Source organism: Apium graveolens, chromosome 7 (assembly GCF_009905375.1).
Source record: "Apium graveolens cultivar Ventura chromosome 7, ASM990537v1, whole genome shotgun sequence".
Taxonomy (NCBI): domain Eukaryota; kingdom Viridiplantae; phylum Streptophyta; class Magnoliopsida; order Apiales; family Apiaceae; genus Apium; species Apium graveolens.
This window is the reverse complement of record NC_133653.1, coordinates 80985682-81009809: the sequence shown is the minus strand read 5'-3', so window position 1 is coordinate 81009809 and position 24128 is coordinate 80985682. Positions and strand designations below refer to the sequence as shown.

Genomic DNA, 24128 nt, shown 5'->3' with positions numbered 1-24128 from the left:
GAGCCGAGGATACTCGAGCGACTTAAGTGAATCGTTAAGCGCGAAAGCGAACGTTAGGGCTCTAATTGGTTAAAGTCTAGTTTCTTAAGCGGCCGGGGTTTAATTCTGACTTATGTTGTTGTTCATAGGTTATCGGACCCACTCTAAGCTTAAGTCTATCCGGGAACACTCAGGCAAGTTTTCTACCCGTTATACTGTTGTTGTGATGTATATATGTATATGCATTATCTTGTGATAAGTGCATGAGTGTTATTAGCAAATCTTGCGATATATTGGAGCATGTTGATATGGTATATATGCATGCTTGTTTCATAATCTTGATATCTAATTGTTGATTCAAATGCTTATAGTTGCATAATACCTATGCTAGAGATAAGCAGTAGTTGCGTATACCCTTAGTATAGGGGACCCAAAGGTGAACATTTTCTAAAACCGGGAGTCGATGTTCCCGAGTATATTATATATATATATATTTATATATATATATATTGATATAGTTTTCAAAACTATCAATCGAAGAAGGTTTATTCGATAACTTTATTTTAAATAATGAATATTATTTGAATATTCATTCGAGGACTTATGACTCTATTTATTCTACTTATTGAATATTATTTGAATATTCATTTGAGGACTTATGACTCCGATTATTTACTAAATAATATTCTTTATTTTATTAAAGAATAATGTTTTGATAATCAAACTTATTTTCGATTATTCAAATAAAGATAGTACTTTCGTATAAGTATATCTTTGGTTATTTATTATTCATTTCCAGTATAATTTTAAAACTTTTACTTCAATTATTTTTATAAGGATTATCCTTATGGGAATATTATTTAAATGATAATATTCATATATTTTCTAATATATCGGGACTGATTTATTTCATTAAATCAGCATTACTCCAAACATTCTTAAAAATATTTTCGAGTCTTCAAAATGATTTTGAAAGTTAGAGCGGATCCCAAAACTCATTTTTATATTTAAGATCTTCCTTTCCAAGGGGATTTAAATACTCGCTCAAAACCCGAGGGATCCGGCTCTGTGGTGTATTTTATATTCGCAATAAGGTTGCTATTTTGATAAATGAATTGATTACTTACCCAACGTTTGGGAAGTAAGTCCATCTATTGAGTCGGCATAAGCAACATGGGCTCAATGGGCGTCCATGAAAGTATAAGTGGCTCAGTGGGAGTCCATCAAATGCATAAGTGGCTGAGTGGTAGTCCAGCATAAGGTCCTATTGCGACCAGGGTGATGACCAGTGGGGAATTCGTCCATCTACTAGTAGAAAAGGTTACTTATTGGTATATTTGCCTGATCAGCAAGATATCAGGTTTATGCCAAGGTTTTCTCATTTCCAAATTCATTGGATATTGCAACTCTGTTTATTATTTTCATAACAGAGGTTTTAAAGGAGTGTATGAAATGTATATATATAGATGTATATATATATATCGGGACTTAATGAAGTATTTCGTAACTTCATTATTTATAATGATATGTCAAGGATTGAATCTATTCAAGTCTTATCTTGTAGTCTCATCTATGTGATGAACTTTTGAAACTGATTATAACTTGAACGGTGGTAGTTCAAGTAGTATTTGAGAAAGATATAAGTATATTGGGGTATCTTGTAACTTCATCTTTTCAACTTATATCTGGTTATTGATTATCTTATGCATGACAAAGATTTTCAGAAAAACGTTGAGACAAGGTTAGATATATGAGATCACCTTGCAACGATTTTTTATACAGTTATAAACTGGAACTATGTGTATATTATACATGGCAGAGGATTTCAAAGATTTTGAAAAGTATATAAGTATATATGTATTGAATACTTTGCGACTTCGTCGCATTAAGATATCAAACTTGGTTCATTTCTTTTGACCAAGACTTTCATGAGTACTATGAGAATGCTCATATATTGTTAATTGATATACATATTATTTTGGTGGGCTTGTTGCTCACCCTTACTTTCTTCTTTCATCACACAACAACAGAGAGACAAGATGAACATGACCAAGCTCCCAATTCGTGAGCGGATAAGAAACGTTCCGCAGTTTCCTTTAGGCGTTGATGCCGGTGTGGCTAAGGTAGGAACTACAAATAGGCTAGGCTTTCAACTTTTGATGTACCAGACTCATGTATATTTATGAATTGTAATAATGGCAAGGAATATGTAAATTATTCAGAAACTGTTTTTAAGGTGAAATGGTTTATAATTGTGGAATAAAATGACTTGTGTTATTTTTGGTATTCATCTCTGAGACTATAACTTGTGGTGTGTGTGTGTATATTGTGGGGTCACAGTACGCAGTAGTTGGTTGACTGTTAAGATTAAGTATTGATAAGGGAAATGGAACTCGTGACAACCTGGATCCCCGACCCCGGATTTGGGGGTGTTACAAACTATTAGAAGTTCATATCAGGACTTATATCAGTATTTACTGAAGAGTGACGTCCTCAATACTTATATCAGTACTTGATGATCAGCAAATGATGTCATCAGTATTTGTCACTTCAGTAGATATTCGAGAAGGAAAAGGAAAGAAGGAATTCAAGGCGGTGAAGGGTTTTATCTCAGAAGCAATCATACATGGATATGTAATAGGTTTCCTTACTGTAATTGAATAGGATTCATTATTGATTGTGTAGCTGTGCTCTATATAAAGCATAGATTAGGTTCATGCTATAAGTATTGCGAACATTGTTATATCATTCGCATAACCTATCAGCTCTCAAGGATATTTATTCATCCTTTTGAGAGAGTACATTTGTAATCAGTTTTGATCTGTTAATATAAAAACTGTTTATTTTGTTGAAGTTTTGTCGAAATGATTGCATAAACTGTATTCACCCCCCTCTACAGTTAATAACGGACCTAACAATACCTATTTTGTAATCTACACGTTGTTGCCATGAATATAACAACCTTGTACCGACAGTTTAATATGAAATCACTGAAGTTGGACGGAGACATTATCGATTTTAAATACAACAAGTTTCAATTACCTTACACCTGTAAATATTGGACCTACACAAATTATAATTAGTATCGACACATCTTTAACTCAAAGATCATATACCCAAAAAAATCTATCGTGACCAGAATCACCAAAGTCTGAAAAGAAAAAAAATATAAACACTGCATAATATTTCATCACACAATGGTTTGCACAATCTTGAGTATAACTTGTTTTGAGTGATATTTTTTGTACACTCCAAATTAATAATGAAGTAAAATACATTCTATTTTCTAACAAAACGTGTGTAAACTGAAATTCTAAAATCATACCATCTGCATTACGAAACATGTCTTGGAAAATAGCTCGCGTCTCGCACGGGGTATTATACTAGTGCAATCATAATTTGACGATATTGTCTTCCGAGCATGCAAACAACTTCAAAAGATAATTATACCCAATAATGTGTTTGCTCATAAATTCAATTATCACTTGATAGTAATTAGTAGTCTTCTAAAATTTGTATTAGGTATCAGATATGATGCTCTTGTCCACCTGCAAAGCCCTGATAAGTATATCAGTCGATATGTCTGTTAGAACCAAACACTGATATGGACTAAAAATAACCCTATAGACACAGTAATTAATCTTGCATTAAGTAAACCTAGTTTGGTCCAAAGATTGATCTCAGTTATTAAAAACTACGTTTTTTCTTGATTATCTAACTAAAAAGAGATACATAAGTATCTTGTAAGGATAGATTTAAGTCATGAAACACAAGCGCAGCAATTAAAACTTGAAACTCTCAAACTCTAACATTAAATACGCATAATAAATATAACCTAATTTTTTAACCATAACATTTGGTGCCATATATGGAAAGAATTCAACAAGCATGAAAAAGATATGGAGCACTCAAGATTTATCATACTCTACCCTCAATACTCAAGGGGCTCAAACCATGCGATCCAATCTCAAGCGACGAATACTACATGAAACGCAAGGAGCGAATTCTTAATTTCAGATGGTGAATGCTCCCGCTAACACTCGTGCACCGGGATTTTAGATGTCTAAGACTACGATTCCAGCCACTTCAAACCCACCTTATGAAATACCAATATACCTCGAAATCACGGAAAATAGGGTCAATGATCAATCCTATGTAGGAAATGGCTCTCCATATTTGTGAAAGTAAACTTACATAGGAGACTTTTCGGTCCTTACACCGAATACATTAAACGTTCATCCTATTATACAGATATTTATTCTACCGATATATTATTCCTAAAATTACATATTTATTTAACTATAAATAGAGGGCGCCAAACAGGCCCAATATTATATCTATTTTTCTTCACTTGCGTAATTATATGTTCCTTCTCTAGAATATGACAGCCCTTTGTAGGCTAAGTTTCCCTAGTTCAACACGTGTATCTCTCAAACTTCCACGTGTGCATCTAGTACCTATTATGTGTATTCTCTTTCGAACACCAATGGAGGCATCAGCATTCTCTGGGTTCAAACTATTTGCTTAAAATCCAATGGACAGATTGAATTAGCAAAAAACAAATATGGTCAGGTCAAACATTGGCAACAAGAAGGGAAGTCCATTTTTCCATGTTTATTGTAAAGCTTCTTAATATTTGTATACATTTGTTCACGGTACACTTGCCTCTGTTTTTATACTCAAGGTGCAACAAAAATTGATGGCTTCAAATTTCTGATTTTGTGGTTTTATATGGTATTGTTAAATGAGTACAACGTTTGGATTGAACTTGTTAAGTTTGTGCAAAGCTTCACCCAAATTTAGAATTTGCTAAAATTATGTCAACGCTTAACAAATCTTGATTTTTATGTATATTTGCAGAAGAGGAAATTCTCCAAAGTTGGAGGTAACCGAAAATCAAAGGTATTTGTATATTTCTTCTTTTGCAAATATTTTTTGTGGGTTTTGATAGATTAGAAGTTTGTATTGTTTTACTTGTAGTCTATTCTTTGTGCTTAATTTAATTCATCCATATTTCTTGATAAATTGTAGAAAAATATAATTCCAGTGTGGACTCTATTCCCGAAAAGGTATATATAGTTTCCCATTGTTATATAGTGTTACTTGTAATTTGTGAACTTATAGTTTACACAATGTGAGGATTTTACCAGTAGCTGCATCTCCCAGCTACTGATGCCTTGTTCTGCAGATTAAATTTTAAATAAAGATGAATAGTTTAATGGTTTCTGGTTTCGAGTTTATTTCATTTTAATTTTTTGCCTTATAGGAGGAAGGTGGAAAGGGTTTATATGCTGATACTGCAAATGACATTGGAGATGCAAAAGATGTTGATACAGGTGGTGGTGGATATGATGTCGACAATGGAGAGGCGTATGAAGATGGTAAGAAAGCTGAATATGATGTCGACAATGGAGAGGCAAGTAAAGGTGATCCGAAATACCAAGATCAGAATGTCACACATGGATTTCATATGTTGCGGGGAAAGATGGGTCATGGGATGGAAGATTTTATTGTCGCTGAGAACAGGAAAATATATGGACATTCCTTAGGACTCTATGCAATTTTTGATGGTCACTCTGGTCGCGATGTTGCCGAGTACTTGCAAAGTCATCTCATTGGAAATATACTTAGCCAGGTAGAATAGATATTAACATCAGTTCCTAGTGTTTGATAGGATATTTATATGATGGTTCAACGTCAATCTCATGTATAATATCCTTGACTTTGTTATTGTAATATGCTTAGTCTGACTTCTGGACGCACCCAAAATCTGCTGTGAGTAGGGAATATAGAGCGACAGATGCTGATATACTGGAAAATGTAGTTGGTTCGAGGGGAGGCTCAACGGCTGTTACAGCAGTACTAATTGATGGCAAGAAGCTAGTAGGGGCCAATGTTGGTGACTCCCGTGCAATATTGTGCAGAAATGGTAAAGCGAAAGGAATAACAATTGATCATGAACCACTAAAGGAGAAAAAACAAGTTGAAAAGAGAGGAGGGTGGGTCATTAAATTGCCAGGTAACTTGCATCACTTGGTCTGAAATGCTGACTTATCTAGAATAAATTTAGTTTCCTTTTAGCATTATGAACCTGTTCATGTGACATCGCATCATAAAATTGTTTTAAATGATGAAAGAAAGAATGCTAGAAAGACTTTTTGAAAGTGCCCTTCCTCAATTTAGTGATGCTAATTTTCACCAGAGTGATGATTCAGCAACTAGGGACGGAAGCAAGTGAGCCGTAATCTAAGTTAAGCGTTTTGAAAGATTTTTCTATTTCTACATCTGTTTCTTCCTCGCTTTCCCAGCCTAATTTAAGCTTTGTTAATGAGCGTTGAACCATTGTTTTAAAAAGTATAAAGAACACTGTCACACATTTTAAGAGAACTTTAAAACGCTTTTCTTTCACTGATCCTCCGATATCGAATCCTTGTATCTATCTACAAAGGCAAGGAAGAGCTCCAATTTACCAAGTACTATACTACTGTAACTGATGCTCTGGATATTGGCTTCATTTAATTAATTTGAAATTACAGTAGCATGATCAGCTTACTTGAATGTGCATAAAGTTTGAATCTTAGAGACTGTAGAGGTGTAAGTTTGAATATGTATTTGTATCTAGTAAAATTGATCGTAAATTCTACTGATAGTACCATGACTGGTCTCACGACTCGCATTGTAAAATGACACCATATATGTAGGATATTTCCAAATGAGTTTTCTTTTTTACTAATAGTCATTCTCTTAAAAAAGTAAATTTCCACAAAATGATAGGTTTGCTGACTTTGGGTAGTTACTAAAACAGTCGTTCCGCTTTATGTAAAAGCACAAACCTAAATTTTTTTTCTATGTTTTAGCTTAATGTCAAAGTCCTTTTATGTGGATAAGAAGTATTCCGACAATAAATATATTTTTTCTTTGTGTTCAGCTTTTGTTTGATGTTCATATGTTATAAAACAGGGAACATCCCTCGTGTAGACGGCCAACTAGCAATGACGAGAGCATTCGGAGACAAGAAACTTAAGGAACACATTACGGCCAAGCCAGATGTAATATTTAAGAAGATAGACAAGGAGGTAGACTTCCTGATACTGGCGAGTGATGGTCTCTGGAAGGTAATATCTGATATTCGGTTTCATGTAATATACAATTGCAAATGTTAACAGGGTCGGTTGTCAGTCACTGCTACTGTAGTTGTGATTTTTCTGTTGCCCGCTGGTTTGTCCCAATAGTGGAAGCATTTTGTATAAAGTAAATATATTTCAAATAAAAGTCGGTGTTGAGCACATACATTAATATTGTCTTGCAATATACACCTGACGCTTTCTCAGTTTCTGGTCTTCATATATCGATGAGGGGTGAACCTTGTTTTCTCTTTGGTTGTATCCTTTCTCTTTGGTTATTTGATGTCCTTTTCTCATTGATATTATAATAAGTGTCTTGACTTTCGGATATTTTTATTTTGTTTCCTGTCAGATGGATACAGGTTTTAGATATGAATCGTAGTCTAAAACACATATAGGACATATTTTAAAGTGGGGTACATGTACATTACATGTATTTACATGTCAATAGACATGAATTTTAGTGTTGGCCCATCAAAAGGAGTATAATGGGAATTTAAAGAGAAATATCAGGGGATTGGGAGTGAGTGAAGCATTTTTTGCCATGTTTTTAGTCTGTTTACGACAGGTTAAATTCGTATCTCTGATTCAGATGTTTGCCTTTGGTCAACATTGAAGACCAACATTGACGACAATTTGCGTGCTCTACTTTGGGGATGCTAGAAACAATTTAAACTTTGAATAGATTTTATGTTCAAAGTGCATAATGATAATTTTTTCTGTACTCAGGTTATGTCAAACCAGGAGGCTTGTGATTGCATCTACAATATAACTAATGCTCAAGATGTTGGGCTTGCTAAGCAGACCTAACTCCACATTAATATGATATTGTCCGCTCTGGGCCAAGCCCGCACGGATTTATTTTTGGGCACCTCCCAAAATGCCTCATTCTAATTAGAGTTATCTGGCTGCATATATTCTAGCAAACTGCCCCTCTCACAAACGATGTGGGACAACTCCTAACAATCTCCCCCTTCACATATCGGGCCCGACACCTGTCGATTCTGCCTCCTGATTGTGTGATCTGACTCCCCCTTAACCCATACTGGAAGTCCATCTGACTATTTGCTCCCCCTAGGCCCATACTAGAAGGTCCACCTGCCTTTTCCTTGAGCCCATTCTGGGGTAAGCCCATTTGCCTCTTCCTAGGTCACTTCTAGAGCCCATTTGAGATTGTTATGGACCGATACAACCATAGCTCTGATACCACTTGTTGGGTTTTGTGGAGTCTATTAATTAAGCCCATGAAAATAGACTATTCAGATTCAGATTAGTTTATGGATTAGTCTACTTTTCAGATTTGGACTGTAATTTTGATTTAGGCCTAGTTTCTTCTCTTATAAATACTCATGTAATTGTAAAATCACAACACAACAAATTGTGAGAGATCAATACAAAATTAGTGCGGCTTGTAGAGTACGAATTTCCGAACCACGTAAATCTTTATCTTGTGTGATTATCGTTTATTTTCTTGTTCTTGTTTATTCGCTTTGGGTTTTGCTTTCGTTGTTATATACTAACAACTGGTATCAAGATCCTAGGTTTTCAGGCGAGTGGGAACGATGGCAGAAGACGGGAAGGTAAAGATCGACAAATTTGATGGCAAAGATTATGGGTTTTGGAAGATGCAAATTGAGGATTATTTGTATCAGAAAAAACTACATGAACCGCTGGAAGAGAAGAAACCAACTGCAATGAAGGATGAAGACTGGAAGCTTTTGGACAGGCAGGCTCTGGGGGTTGTCAGGTTAACTTTGGCGAAGAACATTGCTTACAATATCGTCAAGCAAACGACAACTTATGGTTTGATCAAGGCTTTGTCAAACATGTATGAGAAGCCGTCTGCTTCAAATAAGGTGTATTTGATTCGCTTGTTAGTTGCCACTAGATTGAATGAAGGCGATTGTGTTGCTGATCATGTGAATGAATTTAATTCCATCCTAGCAAGATTGGCATCGGTGGATATTAAATTCGATGATGAAGTACAAGCCTTGTTGTTGGCATCCTCATTACCAGACAGTTGGTCGGGATTTGTCACTGCTATAAGTAATTCATTTGGAAGCGGTAAGATGACTTTTGATGGAGTTCGAGATTCGATTCTTGGAGAAGATATTCGGAGGAGAAACTCAGGAGAGTCGTCAGGTTCCTTGTTGAGTGCTGAGAGTAGAGGCAGAAAGTTCGAAAAGGGGCAGAATAAGGGGCGTAGCAGATCGAAGTCACAGAAGAGAGGACAATCCAAAGATCGCAAAGATATTGTTTGTTGGAATTGTCAGAAGAAGGGTCACTTCAGGAATCAGTGCATGGCTCCCGCGGCTCCAAAAGGAAAGAGTAAAGAGGATAATTCAGCTAACGTAGTTGAAGAAGTGGAGGATGACGATGCTTTGATTTGTTGTGTTGAAGGTTCGGTTGAATCATGGGTTATGGATTCTGGTGCATCATTCCATGCTACCCCTTGCAAGGATTTAATGTTAAATTTCAGAGTTGGAAATTTTGGTAAAGTTCGTCTTGCTGATGATGAGACTTTGGATATTGCGGGCATGGGAGATATTAATATCAGAACCTCTTTTGGAACTAGCTGGACGTTGAAAGATGTAAGGTACATTCCTGGACTGAAGAAGATGTTGTTATCTGTGGGTCAGTTAGATAAGGAAGGGTATCGAGTTACTTTCGGAGACGGACAGTGGAAGGTTATAAAGGGGAATCTAGTCATTGCTCGTGGAGAGAAAAATGGGACTTTATACATTGTTGAACAATCTAGCTATGAAGCAAATGCAGTTGCTAATGAGATTGAGTCTTCAACTTTGTGGCACAAAAGGCTTGGTCATATGAGTGAAAAAGGTATGAAGCTGTTAACTTCGAAGGGGAAGATTCCAGAGTTGAAGAATGTGGAAGTTGGATTTTGTGAGCAATGTGTTCTTGGAAAGCAGAAACGTGTTACTTTTGCAAAATCAGGGAGGACCCCCAAAGCTAAAAAGTTAGAGCTAGTTCATAGAGATGTATATGGTCCAACAACAGTTGCGTCGTTGGGTGGATCTCGCTACTATGTCACTTTCATTGATGATTCCACTAGAAAGGTATGGGTTTATTTTTTGAAGAACAAATCAGATGTTTTTGCTACTTTCAAGAAGTGGAAGACTGAAGTTGAAAATCAGACCGGTTTAAAAGTGAAGAGTTTGATGTCAGATAATGGAGGTGAATACAGTAGTGATGAGTTTAAAAGTTATTGCGCGGAATTTGGGATTAGAATGATTAAAACTATTCCAGAGACACCACAACAGAATGGTGTTGCAGAGCGCATGAATAGAACCTTGAATGAGAGGGTCAAGAGTATGAGATTACATGCAGGGTTGCCAAAGATGTTTTGGGCTGATGCAGTTAGCACAACTGCGTATCTCATAAATAGAGGACCTTCGAGTCCTTTGGGGTTCAAGATTCCTGAAGAAGAGTGGCAAGAAAAAGAGGTAAATCTTTCACACTTGCGAGTTTTTGGTTGTGTTTCTTATGTGCGTATTAAAGATTCTGACAGGGACAAGCTTGATCCGAAAGCAAAGAAGTGTATCTTTATTGGTTATGGCTCAGATGATATGGGTTACCGTTTTTGGGATGAACTGACTAAGAAGGTCGTTAGAAGTAGAGATGTTACTTTTAATGAGAATGCAGTGTATAAGGATAAGCTTGTAGTCGATTCTGAGTTTACAAAGGAACAACCTGAGAAAGAGGAAGCAGTGCTTGAAGATATTACAGAAACAGATCTTGCAGGAAATAGTGGGAGTTCGGAGTATGTTGATGACAGGGTTCCAGTAACTCCACAGACTGAGGTAAGAAAATTTAGCAGAAGTGTGAGGCCACCACAGAGATATTCTCCTTCAGCATATTATATGTTATCGACCGAAGACGGGGAGCCTCAGTATTATTCAGAGGCAGTACAAGTGAATGATTCAGTTTAGTGGAAATCAGCCATGGATGAGGAGATAAGTTCTCTTGAGAAGAATGAGACTTGGTCTTTAACAGAGTTACCAGCAGGAAAGAAGGCTTTACATAATAAGTGGGTGTTCAGGATCAAAGAAGAACATGATGGCAGCAAGAGATACAAGGCAAGGTTAGTAGTCAAGGGTTATCAACAGAAAAAAGGGTATTGACTATACCGATATATTTTCTTCCGTTGTTAAGATGACTACAGTTAGAATTGTGCTAAGTATTGTGGCTGCTGAGGAGTTACATCTAGAGCAACTAGATGTTAAGACTGTGTTCTTACATGGTGATCTTGAGGAAGACATCTACATGGTTCAGCCAGAGGGATTTCAGGTAGCTGGGAAAGAAAACCTTGTTTGCAAGCTTATAAAAAGCTTGTATGGTTTAAAGCAAGCACTGAGACAATGGTACTTGAAGTTTGACAGCTTTATGATGAAGAATGGGTACACGAGGAGTGTTATGGATCATTGTTGTTACTTTAAACAGTTTGATTCATCTTATATCATATTGTTGTTGTATGTTGATGATATGTTGATAGCAGGATCAAATATGAGGGAAATCAACAGGTTAAAGAGACAGATGTTTGAGGAGTTTGAGATGAAGGATATGGGTGCAGCAAAACAGATACTTGGTATGAACATCATAAGGGATAAAACTGAAGGTACTTTAAAATTATCTCAAGGGAAGTATGTTGAGAAATTGTTACAGAAATTCAGTGTCCAGGATGCAAAGACCAGAAGTACACCGTTGGCGAGTCACTTTAATCTCACAAAGAAGCAATCACCTAAAACGGATGAAGGCAAGAAAGATATGGCTAAAGTTCCTTATGCATCTGCAGTTGGCAGTTTAATGTATGCTATGGTGTGTACAAGGCCAGACATTGCTCATGCAGTGAAAGTTGTTAGCAGATTTATGTCTAATCCAGTAAGAGAGCATTGGGAAGCAGTCAAGTGGTTGTTACGCTACTTGAAAGGCACATCCAAGGTTGCACTATGTTTCAGTAAGAAAGATGTTATCTTGGAAGGGTTCTCTAATGCAGATTTGGGTGGATGTTTGGACACAAGAAAAAGTACAACGGGTTATATTTTCACTTTGGGTGGCACCGCAGTTAGTTGGATGTCTCAACTTCAAAAGAGTGTTGCTCTTTCAACCACAGAAGCAGAATATATGGCTATCTATGAAGCTAGCAAGGAGATGATTTGTTTGAAGAATTTTCTTGAGGAGTTGGGAAAGAAACAGGTGGACAGTGCTTTGTATAGCGACAGTCAGAGTGTTATTCATCTTGCGAAGAATCCCGTGTTTCATGCTAGGACGAAGCATATTCAGCTGAGATATCACTTTACAAGAGAGTTGATAAGCAATGGTACTTTGTCCTTGAAGAAAATCCTTGGTTCAAAGAATCCTGCAGATATGTTGACTAAGGTGGTTACGAATGAAAAGTTGAAGCTTTGCGTAGCTTCAACTGGCCTTCAGAATTGATTGATGAGAAGGCGCTGCACTAGTTAGAGTTATTGATTGAAGAATTGATTTACTAGACTTACAAGAGTGAAAAGAAGATTGGCAGACTCCAAGTGGGAGATTGTTGGGTTTTGTGGAGTCTATTAATTAAGCCCATGAAAATAGACTATTCAGATTCAGATTAGTTTATGGATTAGTCTACTTTTCAGATTTGGACTGTAATTTTGATTTAGGCCTACTTTCTTCTCTTATAAATACTCATGTAGTTGTAAAATCACAACACAACAAATTGTGAGAGATCAAATACAAAATTAGTGCGGCTTGTGGAATAGGAATTTCCGAACCACATAAATCTTTATCTTGTGTGATTGTCGTTTATTTTCTTGTTCTTATTTATTCGCTTTGGGTTTTGTTTTCGTTGTTGTATACTCAACACAACATCAAAGAAGTTGATAAAGGAGGCACTACTTAGGGAGAGTTGTGATGATATCTCATGTATCGTTGTCGTTGTCCTTCGATCTCCATGGGGATTTCTTTGTGTGAGGACAAAGAAGGAATGCAGGACAAAAAGGCACTACAGCAAAAGGATAGATCTTTATATGGCTGTAGAAAGTTTGTTAAGTGCTACTAATAAGTAACTTGGAAGTCTAACTAGTAACTATAGACTTCAGAGTTTTTTTAAAAAAAATAAAATTAACGTCTGTACAATTTTATTCCAACAACTTTATTCTAGTATGGTGTTTTAATAGACACCCAATTATCCTACTCCTATACTTAACGTCTTCAAATGACATTGGCATTTGGCAATAGGTTTAGCTAAATCGTGCTTGTAATTTTAGTTATTAAACATTCAAAATTGTAAATATGAATTGCATGGATGTCTTGAATTTACTACAGCGTATTAGATAAGACTAGAAGTATGTGTTGTAAATTGAAACTAAGAGCTCTGCAGATGAGCTCCCATGTGACACAACTTTGCTATGATTGTGATCACCAAAAATGAATCGCAATTCATCATAATTAATTAGCTTATTATAGTTTTCATAAACAAAATAAATGAGATATATTACTTGTTTTAATGTTACACCAGTGAGATCTTGGTTTGAATTATGGTAAAATGAAAGAGCACTTACAAACTCATGGTCATAGTAGTAGAATTGTTTTCCAATCAACCAATCAAACATGATATCAACCAACAGCAGAACTAGACACCTGTACAAGCTTCGCAGAATACCTCTTGATAAATTCCAAAAAAAATAAATCAAATTTAACGATTCTGAAGGAATCTATACAGGGTGTTTGTATGTTTCGCACCCAAGAATTATGTTCATTGGAAAGTACTTCTTCCATTTAGCAAGTCTTGTTCTTCTTCTTCAGCAATATCAGCCCAGCTTTTCTTACCAGTCCAAATGAAAAAGTCCTGGTAGTCTGTTCCCCTAGGAGACTTTGATTGGCTCTGAATCTCATGGTTCACTTCTGAATCTCCAGCTATTGTTTCGACTGCTTCTGTTGATTTCACACTATCTGTAGTATCGCTGTTGGGTTTTTTAACACCATCATCCACATCTGATGGAGCTTGTGTTGCTTTGATATGGCTAGCAGCGTTTGAGGATTCCAAAGGGCAACTTTCAGCATTCACCTGCCCAAAGATTAATTTCCGATTAACATCGTGTACCACTGTGTCTTTTTTCTCTTTGTTACCAAGTGACCATGGGCATCTTCTTGGTTGTGTAAGCAACACTTCTGAAGTAGCTTCACTGGGAAGTGGGGAGGCAACGTCTTCCTTATTATTGAACATGAAACTCTCTCTGCTTGTCCCTTTACTTCCCCACTTGACATTCGATTGGCTGCCAAAGGTAGCTTTTTTCCATTTATCACCATATGAATACTGTGGAGACGACTGAAACCAGTTAGTATGTCCAGGTGAATTTACTCTGTTAGCGTCTGAGAGCTCAACAAATCTTCTATTTGGCCCACCATTTGGGGTGAAACAACCTTCTGGGCCCCTACATTGAAAAGGTGAAAAGGGTGCAGGGATATTCACATGTCTCTCTTCAGCTGATGCAATAAGCTTCTCAGCTTGTCGTGATTCTAGTCGAGTCAAAGTCTCCATAGCACGTTCATAAGCCTTAGCATATGATTCATCCATCTCTCCATCTCCACACGAATCTCTTACAGTTTGAAGCAGAAGTTTGGCTTCTGTCAACCTGTTTATGTGCATCAAACAGACTGCAAGATTGCATTGTTTGTTTCTATCTAACTCAAAGGACAGTGAGTTTCTGCATTAAGATGCATACCAGTCACCAGTGAAAAGATTGCACTTTATTATATAGAGTACAGACTACTTGTGCAAAATGTCACTTGAATCTAGAAAATGAGGAACATACCTGTACATCTCTTCAGCTGATTTGTATCTGCCCTGCTGCAGGTAAGCCCAAGCCAAATTCCCCAGTAACCTGCAATTGAAGATGTACAAAAGTTAAAAAAGCACAGAGACTTATAAATCTGGCAAAAATGCAGTACTTTATAAGATGCACCTTGCGTACTCTTGCTCGATAGTAATATCTTTCTTCTTGCCTTGTGATCTACCTGCCTTCACCCTCTTCCCACCAAAAGCAGAACCTTTCTCAATTTGCTTAAGTTTCGCTTGGATAATTTGGATCAGTTCATCAGTCCTCCCACATCTCTGCAGTGAAAAACCAAATGACCACTTACAGTGAAATATATACTAATTCGCTTCCCAATTGCATCAAATCAATCGAATCAGTCAATGTCTCGTCAAATCTCGCAAAAAGAATCAGTTTGAGCTTCCATTGGCAAAATTTGAAGGAAGTAAATGGAGCTTTGGCTAAATAAGCAAGTAAATTTGCAACGTTGTTAGATCAAAGACAGCTTAAATTGTACCAAGTACCAACATTATAACACATCGAAGGCTACATGACTATTATAGTAATCCAGTCCACGTCTTATACATTATTCCCTGGAACTACAGATTCTTTAGAAGAGTTTTCACACCCACGATTGATTTGGAAAATCATTTAATGTGCCATGAGGCCAGAACACATTTACAGTAAACATGACGATACAACCTTAAAAACAAAACCAAACTTCAAATACAAAGACAAAAAGGGGTTACCTTGTAGAGTTCGAGGAGTATGTTATCAAGAGACTCTTGTGATTCACTAGGACAAAGATGTCTAAAAGACTTGATTGCCTCAATCGCCTCGTCGGATCTGTCCAACTGTTTCATCACAACTGCCATGTCTTTCAAAGCACTATCGACTCGATCACCAGCATTTATCGCAGTCCAAAACATTGCTACTGCTTTACTGGGATTCTTGTCCACCAACTGTCAACACAAAAATCAAAGTATCAAGTATCAACTACAGATTTCCAAGAAATCACAAGACCAAAAACCCCAACTCATAAATCAACTACAACCCGACCCGGCCCGGAAAGTAAACAAAAGAAACTGCAATAATTCAAGACTAATGTGTGTGTGTGTGTGTGTGAACTCAACATGTATATACATATTACATATATATCAATATGATCACCTAAAATTATCAAGATTTGACAAGATTAAAAACCCCAACTTAAAACAAACTCAAGAATCAACTTTAACCCGATCCGAACCGGATAGAAACAAGAAACTGCAGTACTAACACAATTGAAGCTGATAAAACTGATATAAATACATATAGAGAATTACCTGAACATGCTTAGCCTTGCCATAGGGAGAGTCTATAGAGGGCAAGTTGATGATGTTCTCAGGTGATATGGCCGGAATTGATGTGTACTTTCTCTCCGTCGCCGGCTTACACGGAAGCAAACGCCGGGAATTACACGTCGGAGGTGGGGTCAAGAACCCCCTCGCCGGGAAATTATTGTGGACTAACGGCATTTGAGTGCCGGAGAATCAAAAGATGATCAAATCTTGGATACCCTTTTTTTGGTTGAGTGATTATAGATTAAATTGAGAGAGAGAGAGGAGCTATGTGTGTAATGTGTTTGTTTATATGTGCGCCCGTGACACGTGTATTGTTTGAAGTTTGAAGAATGTTTTTGGCGCTCATGAAAGTTGGGCTTCACCTGAACCGTCCAAACCAAACCCAAACTTTCGGGATTTATATTTTCGTTTTGGGTTCGGTTTTGTAAAGTAATGGATTAATAAAAACTGAACCGAAAATATAATATAATATATATTATATAATAATATATTATTAATTTTTATTATTTATAATATTAAAAAAATGGGAAAAGGAATCTAAAGGCACAATAGAAAAGTTTTTATTAGTGCACCTCAAATTCATAATTTTTAAATATTAAATTAAAAATTCAATCGTACGGATGTAAATATCAAGGAAAAATAACTAAGAATACAAATTTTTGAGTGATTTTGTTAATTGAATCGACAACTTTATAATAAAAAATAATCGTTCAATCTCTACCTTTAACATTATGTAAGAGCAAGTTCAATGTAATGCTATAAGTGATGACATTCCTATAATTTGAAATTAAATGTCAAAAATTTCAACTCCAAAGGAGTTCTATACTTGGATGCAAATATGCATATATGCATCCATGGTTCTAAACTTGAAACTAGTGATGCATTTATGCATCTAGCCACATCATCATACTACTACAAATGAGATGCATGTTGTTGTACTTTAAATAAAACTTAGGGCAAAGTGACAAAATTCAGGTAAATAAGGAAATATTTGGTTTCAAAATTCATCTAGCATTGGAGTTTAATTTTGTTTTAGTACCAAAAGATATTTTTTGATGCCAAATTATAGCAATATCTATAGCTATTTTGCATCTTTCATTGGACTTGCTTTAAGAAAAATAGAATTATTATAAAATCAATACACACCACTTGGATTTGCATAAAAAATTTCTACAATTATATTTTGTTAGCTAATGAGTATAACACCGGGGTGAATGTGTTTTCAGAATTATTAGTCTTTTTAATGTTTGGATATTGTGTGAACAATGCAGTTTATGATTTATAAAGATATTGTGTTCAACAGAAATAAAATCACAAGCACAATATTTCAAAACTCACTTAATTTGTATTAATTAAGTTTGTCTTACTACAAATTCCGTGTTCTTAGAAAATATAAGAACTCATCTTCTTTCTTGTGAGAATACAAGAAAATATGAATCTGTTTTTTACAAATAAACTAAGGACCAGTGCATGCTTAACACACTAGCAGCACATGTTTACAAAACTTGCACTAAAATGTGTTAAACCTTTTTTCTAAAGCAACATTTTTCTATTTCCATTTCTAGCTTAGCAAATCTGTGTAGAATCGTGCAGGTCTGTAACCATCCTTTGTCTAGTTAATCTTGGTCCTTGATCTTGTATTCTCTTCAGCTACTTTGTAGACTTTTCAGTCTAGTTGATAGATCGTTTGTTATTGATATTCTTGAATTTTGAATTTGTTTGCATTCTGTATTTGAGAGGCATATTGAGATCTCCAGTTTGTTCTATAGAGAAGTGACATCTCGATAAGTGTCATGACTTATCGAGATCTCTGAGTTCTCTATAGGTATAATTGACTTGTCGATATATCTGAGATTGTTAGTCCCTTAACAATATGACAAGAATTACAGAAAGGGGGTTGAATGAAATTCTTGAATTTTTTTCTTGAAATAAGAATGTTCTAACTCGAATATATATATAAGTGTGAAATGATTAGCACAATGCAGAATAGTTACTTAAATGAATCAAAACACAACTAATTAAAGACAAGAGTCTTTAAAAACTTTCTGGTGGATTTGAATGATTCCACTAGAGATATATAATATATATCGAGAGAACTCTGTGTGTAAAAAGCTCACAGCTGCTTACAAATATTGAACAATTAAAAATGCAGAGAAATGCTAAGAATTCTGCTTACAAATATTTCTCTGCTTTTTTTCTCTTAAATGATTCCTTAGTTGCTACTTCTTGGTTTATATATCACCAAGATTATAAAGTAATGAGACAGGATAATAAAATAAAAACTATCTAGTCTATTACAATTCTACTTCATTACTCTATTCCAGCATCTTTGAATATCTTCATAATAGCATGGAAATGGCCATGCTTCCTTGTTCTCGAAAACCCAGTTGAATAGGCTACCACATTCCATTTGCATCCACTCGACGCATGTGACTGTTTTGTCATTGTCAACAGATATTTGAATTCTTTATCCACCAGGTTCATGATCATCCGTCGAGTTATTGATCATCCATCGGGTTGTTGATCATCCATCGAATTCATTGTTGTTTATCCGTCGGGTAGTAATCAGGCACTTGACTTCATTTCACTTATGCAGAATTACAAGACATCATCTATGTACAATTAATCAACCTATTCTGCATATCTAATTAAAGTCAATCATGACTCAAATACTACTACAGATTCTAAACAATGTGTATGCAGAAATGTGCTACAGACTTATTGTTACATAAGCTACTCACTCGATGGATAATAAGTCATCATCCGTCGGGACTATATTGAGTCATCTGTCGGGACTGTAAACCTTATCCGTTGAGTGCTACATAATTTCACTAAGTAAAATCTACCAAGGTATTTTGTTCATGAAATCATCAAGTACACAATAATCTCCCCCAATTTATGTCTACTGGAATTGTAGCCATAAATTAAGAGACACTTGATGATAACAAAACACCTTAAAAATACAACTTTTAAAAGACAGTAGATAATACTGAAAAGTGCTTCAATTAACAAAATGTACAAAGTTTTGCTCACGGTCATTTTCAAGATGCTCATCTAGCCTGAGCAGATTTATCTAGTTCCTTGAAGGTCTGGATCTCTTTCCAAGCTTTCTGTTATTTTCCTCAATCTGATTTTGGAGCTGCCTGTGGAATTTCAGTTCATCAGATTCTGAGAGATTTAGCTTTCCTTGCATTTCTAAAAGAGTCTCATTGCTAGAGATGCTCAATTGGTCTTCTAATCTGAAAAATCTTCTCACTCCTTTTTCATCCATGAACTCCATCAGCCAGTAGGGCCTTAGATGCACTCTTCTCCCTGTGTAAGGGATAACTAGAGTCTTTGGGAGTGCATCTTTAGCTCTAACACTCCTTAGTTCTTCAATCTTCTTCAGTACCAGGCTTCTTGCAGTAATATTGAACCCAAAGTTCTTCTTGAAGGATGAATAAACTTTAATCAGTACAGCTTGGCTTTCTTGAAGGATCCTGTGAAGTGGCCACTGAATCTCCTTTCCTCCTTTGTACTTGAACACTAACCTTTCAGGTAGGTTTCTGTATGCATCAATTCCTCTCACTTCATCTAGTTCATCTAGATAGAGGTTTAGATCAGAAAATTTTTTAATGTCACACAAGTACATGTAATCTCCCCTATTGACTTTAGATTGAGCTTTGACTACTGATTTGGATTTGAGAGGTGACAGTTTCACTTTCTTGACTGCTCTTGACTTTGTTCTCTTTGGCTTGTTAAGGATTGGCAAATAGAAGTCAGGAATTGGTATGTTCTCCCATTCTACTGGTTCATCCTTAGGCACAATAGGTTCACCATGGATGTTCCTATAAGGATCCACCACCTTGATATCTTCAAATACCACAGAGGGTTTTGATGCTTGAGTTGTAGTTGGAGTGGATTCCTTGGGAAACTGGTTCTCCAATTCCTTATCAACAATATCCAGTTTCCTTTTAGTTCTTTTAGCCAATTCCTTGATTCTTGGAGATTTCTTCTGTTGTTCTACTTGCTTCTTTGATTCAATAACTTCAGATGGCTGAGAAGGGATTTGTCGTGATGAATTTACAGCATGTAGCTTGGCCAAGATAGCAATTTGCTATTTCTTTTGTTTAGTCTTTTTAGCATCTAGAGCAACTTGCTTCTTTTCCTGCTTCAATCTAGCCTTTTCTTCTATTTTGACTTGGGCAAATTGAGGATGTCCATCCACCACACAAATTTCTTTCCCATTCCTGAAAATTTTAGCAATTCTCCTTTTAGAAGCTGAATCAGCTGGATCTTTGTAGAAAGCAATTGAACTTGACAGAAGCTTCTTTTCATCAGGCTTAGGTGTCTCATACACAGTATCCAAAGGGTTCTTCAATAATGATTTTGAATAGTTCACCCTTATTTTCAGAATTATTTCAGCCTTTGGAGATTTGATGCAGGATGACTGTCCCCTTTCCAGATAGTTCATGCTCATCTCATTCACACTAATTTGCTTGACTTGAGAGTGATGGATGGCTGACTTAACTGGCTCCTTGACAAGTTTAAACTTCTTTTGTATTTCCTCATCAATCTTCTCCCATTTGACTAAACTTAACTTCTCCTTATCAGCTGCTCTTATGTTGGCTGCTGCTGCATTGATCTGATCTATACTGTCTGTAACTGGTGGCTTGGAGATAGTAATTGAAGGCACAATTACTTTACTGATTTGAATCTGAAACTTCTCCCCCTCACTTGGTCCTTTCTCCCCCTTTTTGTTATCATCAAGTTGAGTAGAGGACGAGGTTTGAGCAGCCACCAATTTTTGAAGTAAATCTATCTGTTGGGCTTGATGAAGATGAATGGCTGTCAAAGATGCTTCCATGGCTGACATTCTTGTATCCAAGGCATCTATCTTGGTTGCAAGATCAGAATTTTTCCTTAATTACCTCTTGATGTCAAGCATTGTTGCTTTTGGAAGCTTAGAATCCATTTTATCTGAAATGGCCTTCTTCATCTCCTCAATATCTCCCTTTATGGTGTTTACATCCCTAGCAGGTTGGAAGCCTTGGATTTGTTGAAGTTGCAGGGAGGCTAGGTGTGCCTGAAGGAGCTTCTTGGTGCTGGCATTAGTAATGGTTTGAAGGGCAGTATTTGTCTGATTGATTAGCTGGATTGGGTTATCTTGAAGTAGTGCTCATCACAGTGCTTTGAAAATGCCCATGATGGCATACCTGATCTTGAACTTGAACCTACTTCTCCCCCTATGTCCATTGCCTCATCTTCACTATCCCCACTCCCATCACCAAAGAAATCAGCTGAACCACCAGTCTCATAGTCCACATCACTAGCTGTAGAAGGCAAAGCTGTGATGACATCCTTAGCTCTCATCATAGACTTTGTGGTATGCACCAAATTCAGCATCATTTCTGCATTGTCATTGCCCTATTCAGCTAGAAGTTGATAAGCTGGAACAGGATGAGTAAATACCTCAGCATCAAGGGAGGTGGAATCTATAACAGGTTTAGGATGCTGAGATAGTCCCTCCCTGTCTGCATCCTGGACATTCATTAACTCACTAGCAATGACATCCATCCTTATAGCTCCAGTACCTGCATTTCTCTCATTTTCACTCTTTTGTTGCATCAGGGTCTCACCCTGGCTCCCCACCCACACACCCTCACCTTCACCTACTAAGATGGGACTCCACTCAATCTCTTTTTCCAATCCTGAAGAAATGGATTGCATGATTTCACTCATTTCCTCTCCATTTTCCTGGGAGCAACCTAGACTCTCACTCAAAACACTCTTCTCTCTCAATCCTAAGAGTGACTGTACAACCACTAAAGCTTCTGCACTTGAAATAAATGAAGTTTGAAGCTGTGCAGAGATACTCGACGGATGAATGATATCCATCGAGTGAGTGGTTTTGCTATCCGACGGATAACTGCTGTTAAGCTTATCCGTCGGGATACAATCACCACTCGACGGATGAGCAATATCCATCGAGAGAGTAGAAATGAATGAACTGGGAAAAGAAACTATTGTTGACTCTGTGCTGATTGAAGATATTTTGGGCATAGATGATACAACAGTTCCTGAAAGAATTGGCAAGTGAGCCAACAAATCATCTAAAAGATGATGCTCACTTGTACTAGATTTTGGCTTCCCCAACAGAGTTAAAGAAGGGGAATCAGGAATTGATGTGTTTATCATATCCACATCCAGAGAATTTGTTGGTGAGTTTGGTGTTTGAGGTGCTTCTATGACTAGAGATTTTGGCTGTGACTCCACATTTATTGGAGCCACATCAAACTGAATTTGTGAAGGTGCAGTGACTGGGTCTTTTGCACCAGTTTGCACAGTGTGTGTACCCTGTGCATCCCCAAGGGTTTTAGACTTCTTCTTTCTGGAATAAGTTTGGGGTGAGCTTGTGTCCCTAACCCTCTTGGCATGTGCTCTTGGTTGAGAGCTTTTTTCAATAACTACATCCTTTTAGGAGGATGCAACTAGAAATGAGCTTTTATCCTTTTTAAGCACTGCAGTTTGTTGGGAAACTGCAATGTGGTTAGGCTGGGATCCACTCAACTCTCCATCCTTATTCTTAGGGTTTCTTTTATGTTCACCCCTTCCCTCACCTATCTTGCCCTCTTTCACACTCCCCTTCTTGGTTTTAGTGGATTTTGCAACTGGCATCTTTTGAGAGATAGCAGAGGGGGCTTTCTTAGATTTGGATTTTGAAATAATTGCAGGTTTGGTGGCTTGGGTAGGCAACTGTTTGGTCATTGACACAGTTGCCATAGCCACACTAGAACTCAAAGAAATTAGTGAGGTTGGAATAGAGGTAGGGATAGATGAACTTACCTCACTTACCTGAGGTGCTTGCATTACAGGAAAATAGAACAATGGCACATCCTTGTGATGATTAGCCCTGTTCAAATCTGCAATGAGCCTTCTCTCTTGAACCCAACAATCTAATTTGTTGTTTGGGTTCTCAAGCATAATCTCTTCACAGAGGTGGTTAGCTAACATTTTAAAGAATCTAGCATAATACACATTTTTACCTCTTTTATTTAACTCTCCTAATTTAAAGCCTAACTCAAATAAGATAAGGTCACTGAAATTATAGAATTTATCTGTAACTAGCATGTAGAGAATGTTAAGCATGGATATATTGACTGGATCAAAATTACTGATTTTTCCTGAAAAGACCTTTGTCACAACATCACACATAAAACTCCATTCTTTCCTAAGACCCATTCTCCTAATGTCACTTAACTTAGAAGTAGAAAGAGCATAGTTTATGGAATTAAGCATATTGATTATATCAGTGTCAATGTGTGGTGAGGTCACAGTGTTATCAGGAATCTTGAAACATGCTTTTATAACATCACTATTGATACAGAATTCTTTACCTTTAATGGTGAGTGTGATTGTCTTATCTGTAGAGTTGTATGTAGCAGTGGTCCACATCTCTTCAACAACTTCACAAAAGATTGTGGGTGATTCTATTATGGCATAGCTGAGCTTGCAATTCTTCACAAAGTCCATCATCTTGTGATAGTCATCAGATTGTTGAACACCCTTATTTACTGGTGTAGTGAAATTGTTCTTCTCATAAATGACCCCAGTTTGAGACATAATCTTTACAACAGGTGCCATTGTTAGAGAATAAGAGCTTGAAGAGAAAGAGAGTAAGTGCTTTGAGAGAGAATGAAATTTGAGCAGTTGATTTGAGAATGATAAAAGAAAAGCAATTAAAATGAAATAAGCTTTTATACTATCTCAAAAATAACTGTTAAAAATAATAAAGTAAAATAAAGTAATTAATAGAAATTGCCTAAAATAGCCGTTTAAAAATAAACTGTAAAAATTCCACCCATTATCCATCGTGTTATGCTTAC

At 36.5% G+C, this 24128-nt stretch overlaps 2 protein-coding genes across 3 annotated transcripts; one reads left to right on the top strand and one right to left on the bottom strand.

Annotated features, from left to right (window-relative positions):
* The first annotated feature begins 4367 nt into the window (after positions 1-4367).
* LOC141670704 (putative protein phosphatase 2C 28) lies at positions 4368-8962 on the top strand. Of its 2 annotated transcripts, none has more exons than XM_074476675.1 (6): positions 4368-4713; positions 4840-4881; positions 5246-5614; positions 5725-5998; positions 6940-7094; positions 8638-8962. In XM_074476675.1, exons 1-6 carry the CDS (start codon positions 4711-4713, stop codon positions 8701-8703), a joined length of 909 nt encoding a protein of 302 aa, XP_074332776.1. In that variant the 5' UTR covers positions 4368-4710; the 3' UTR covers positions 8704-8962. The 2 variants fall into 2 exon arrangements, with proteins under 2 accessions (XP_074332776.1, XP_074332777.1); XM_074476676.1 differs by having other exon boundaries at positions 8653-8961.
* Positions 8963-13640: 4678 nt separating this feature from the next.
* Positions 13641-16599, bottom strand: LOC141672731 (protein POLLENLESS 3-like). Its single transcript, XM_074479379.1, has 5 exons — positions 16246-16599; positions 15670-15882; positions 15071-15219; positions 14921-14989; positions 13641-14812 (listed from the first exon to the last, which is right to left on the bottom strand). Exons 1-5 carry the CDS (start codon positions 16435-16437, stop codon positions 13861-13863), a joined length of 1575 nt encoding a protein of 524 aa, XP_074335480.1. The 5' UTR covers positions 16438-16599; the 3' UTR covers positions 13641-13860.
* Between the last annotated feature and the right edge of the window lie 7529 nt (positions 16600-24128).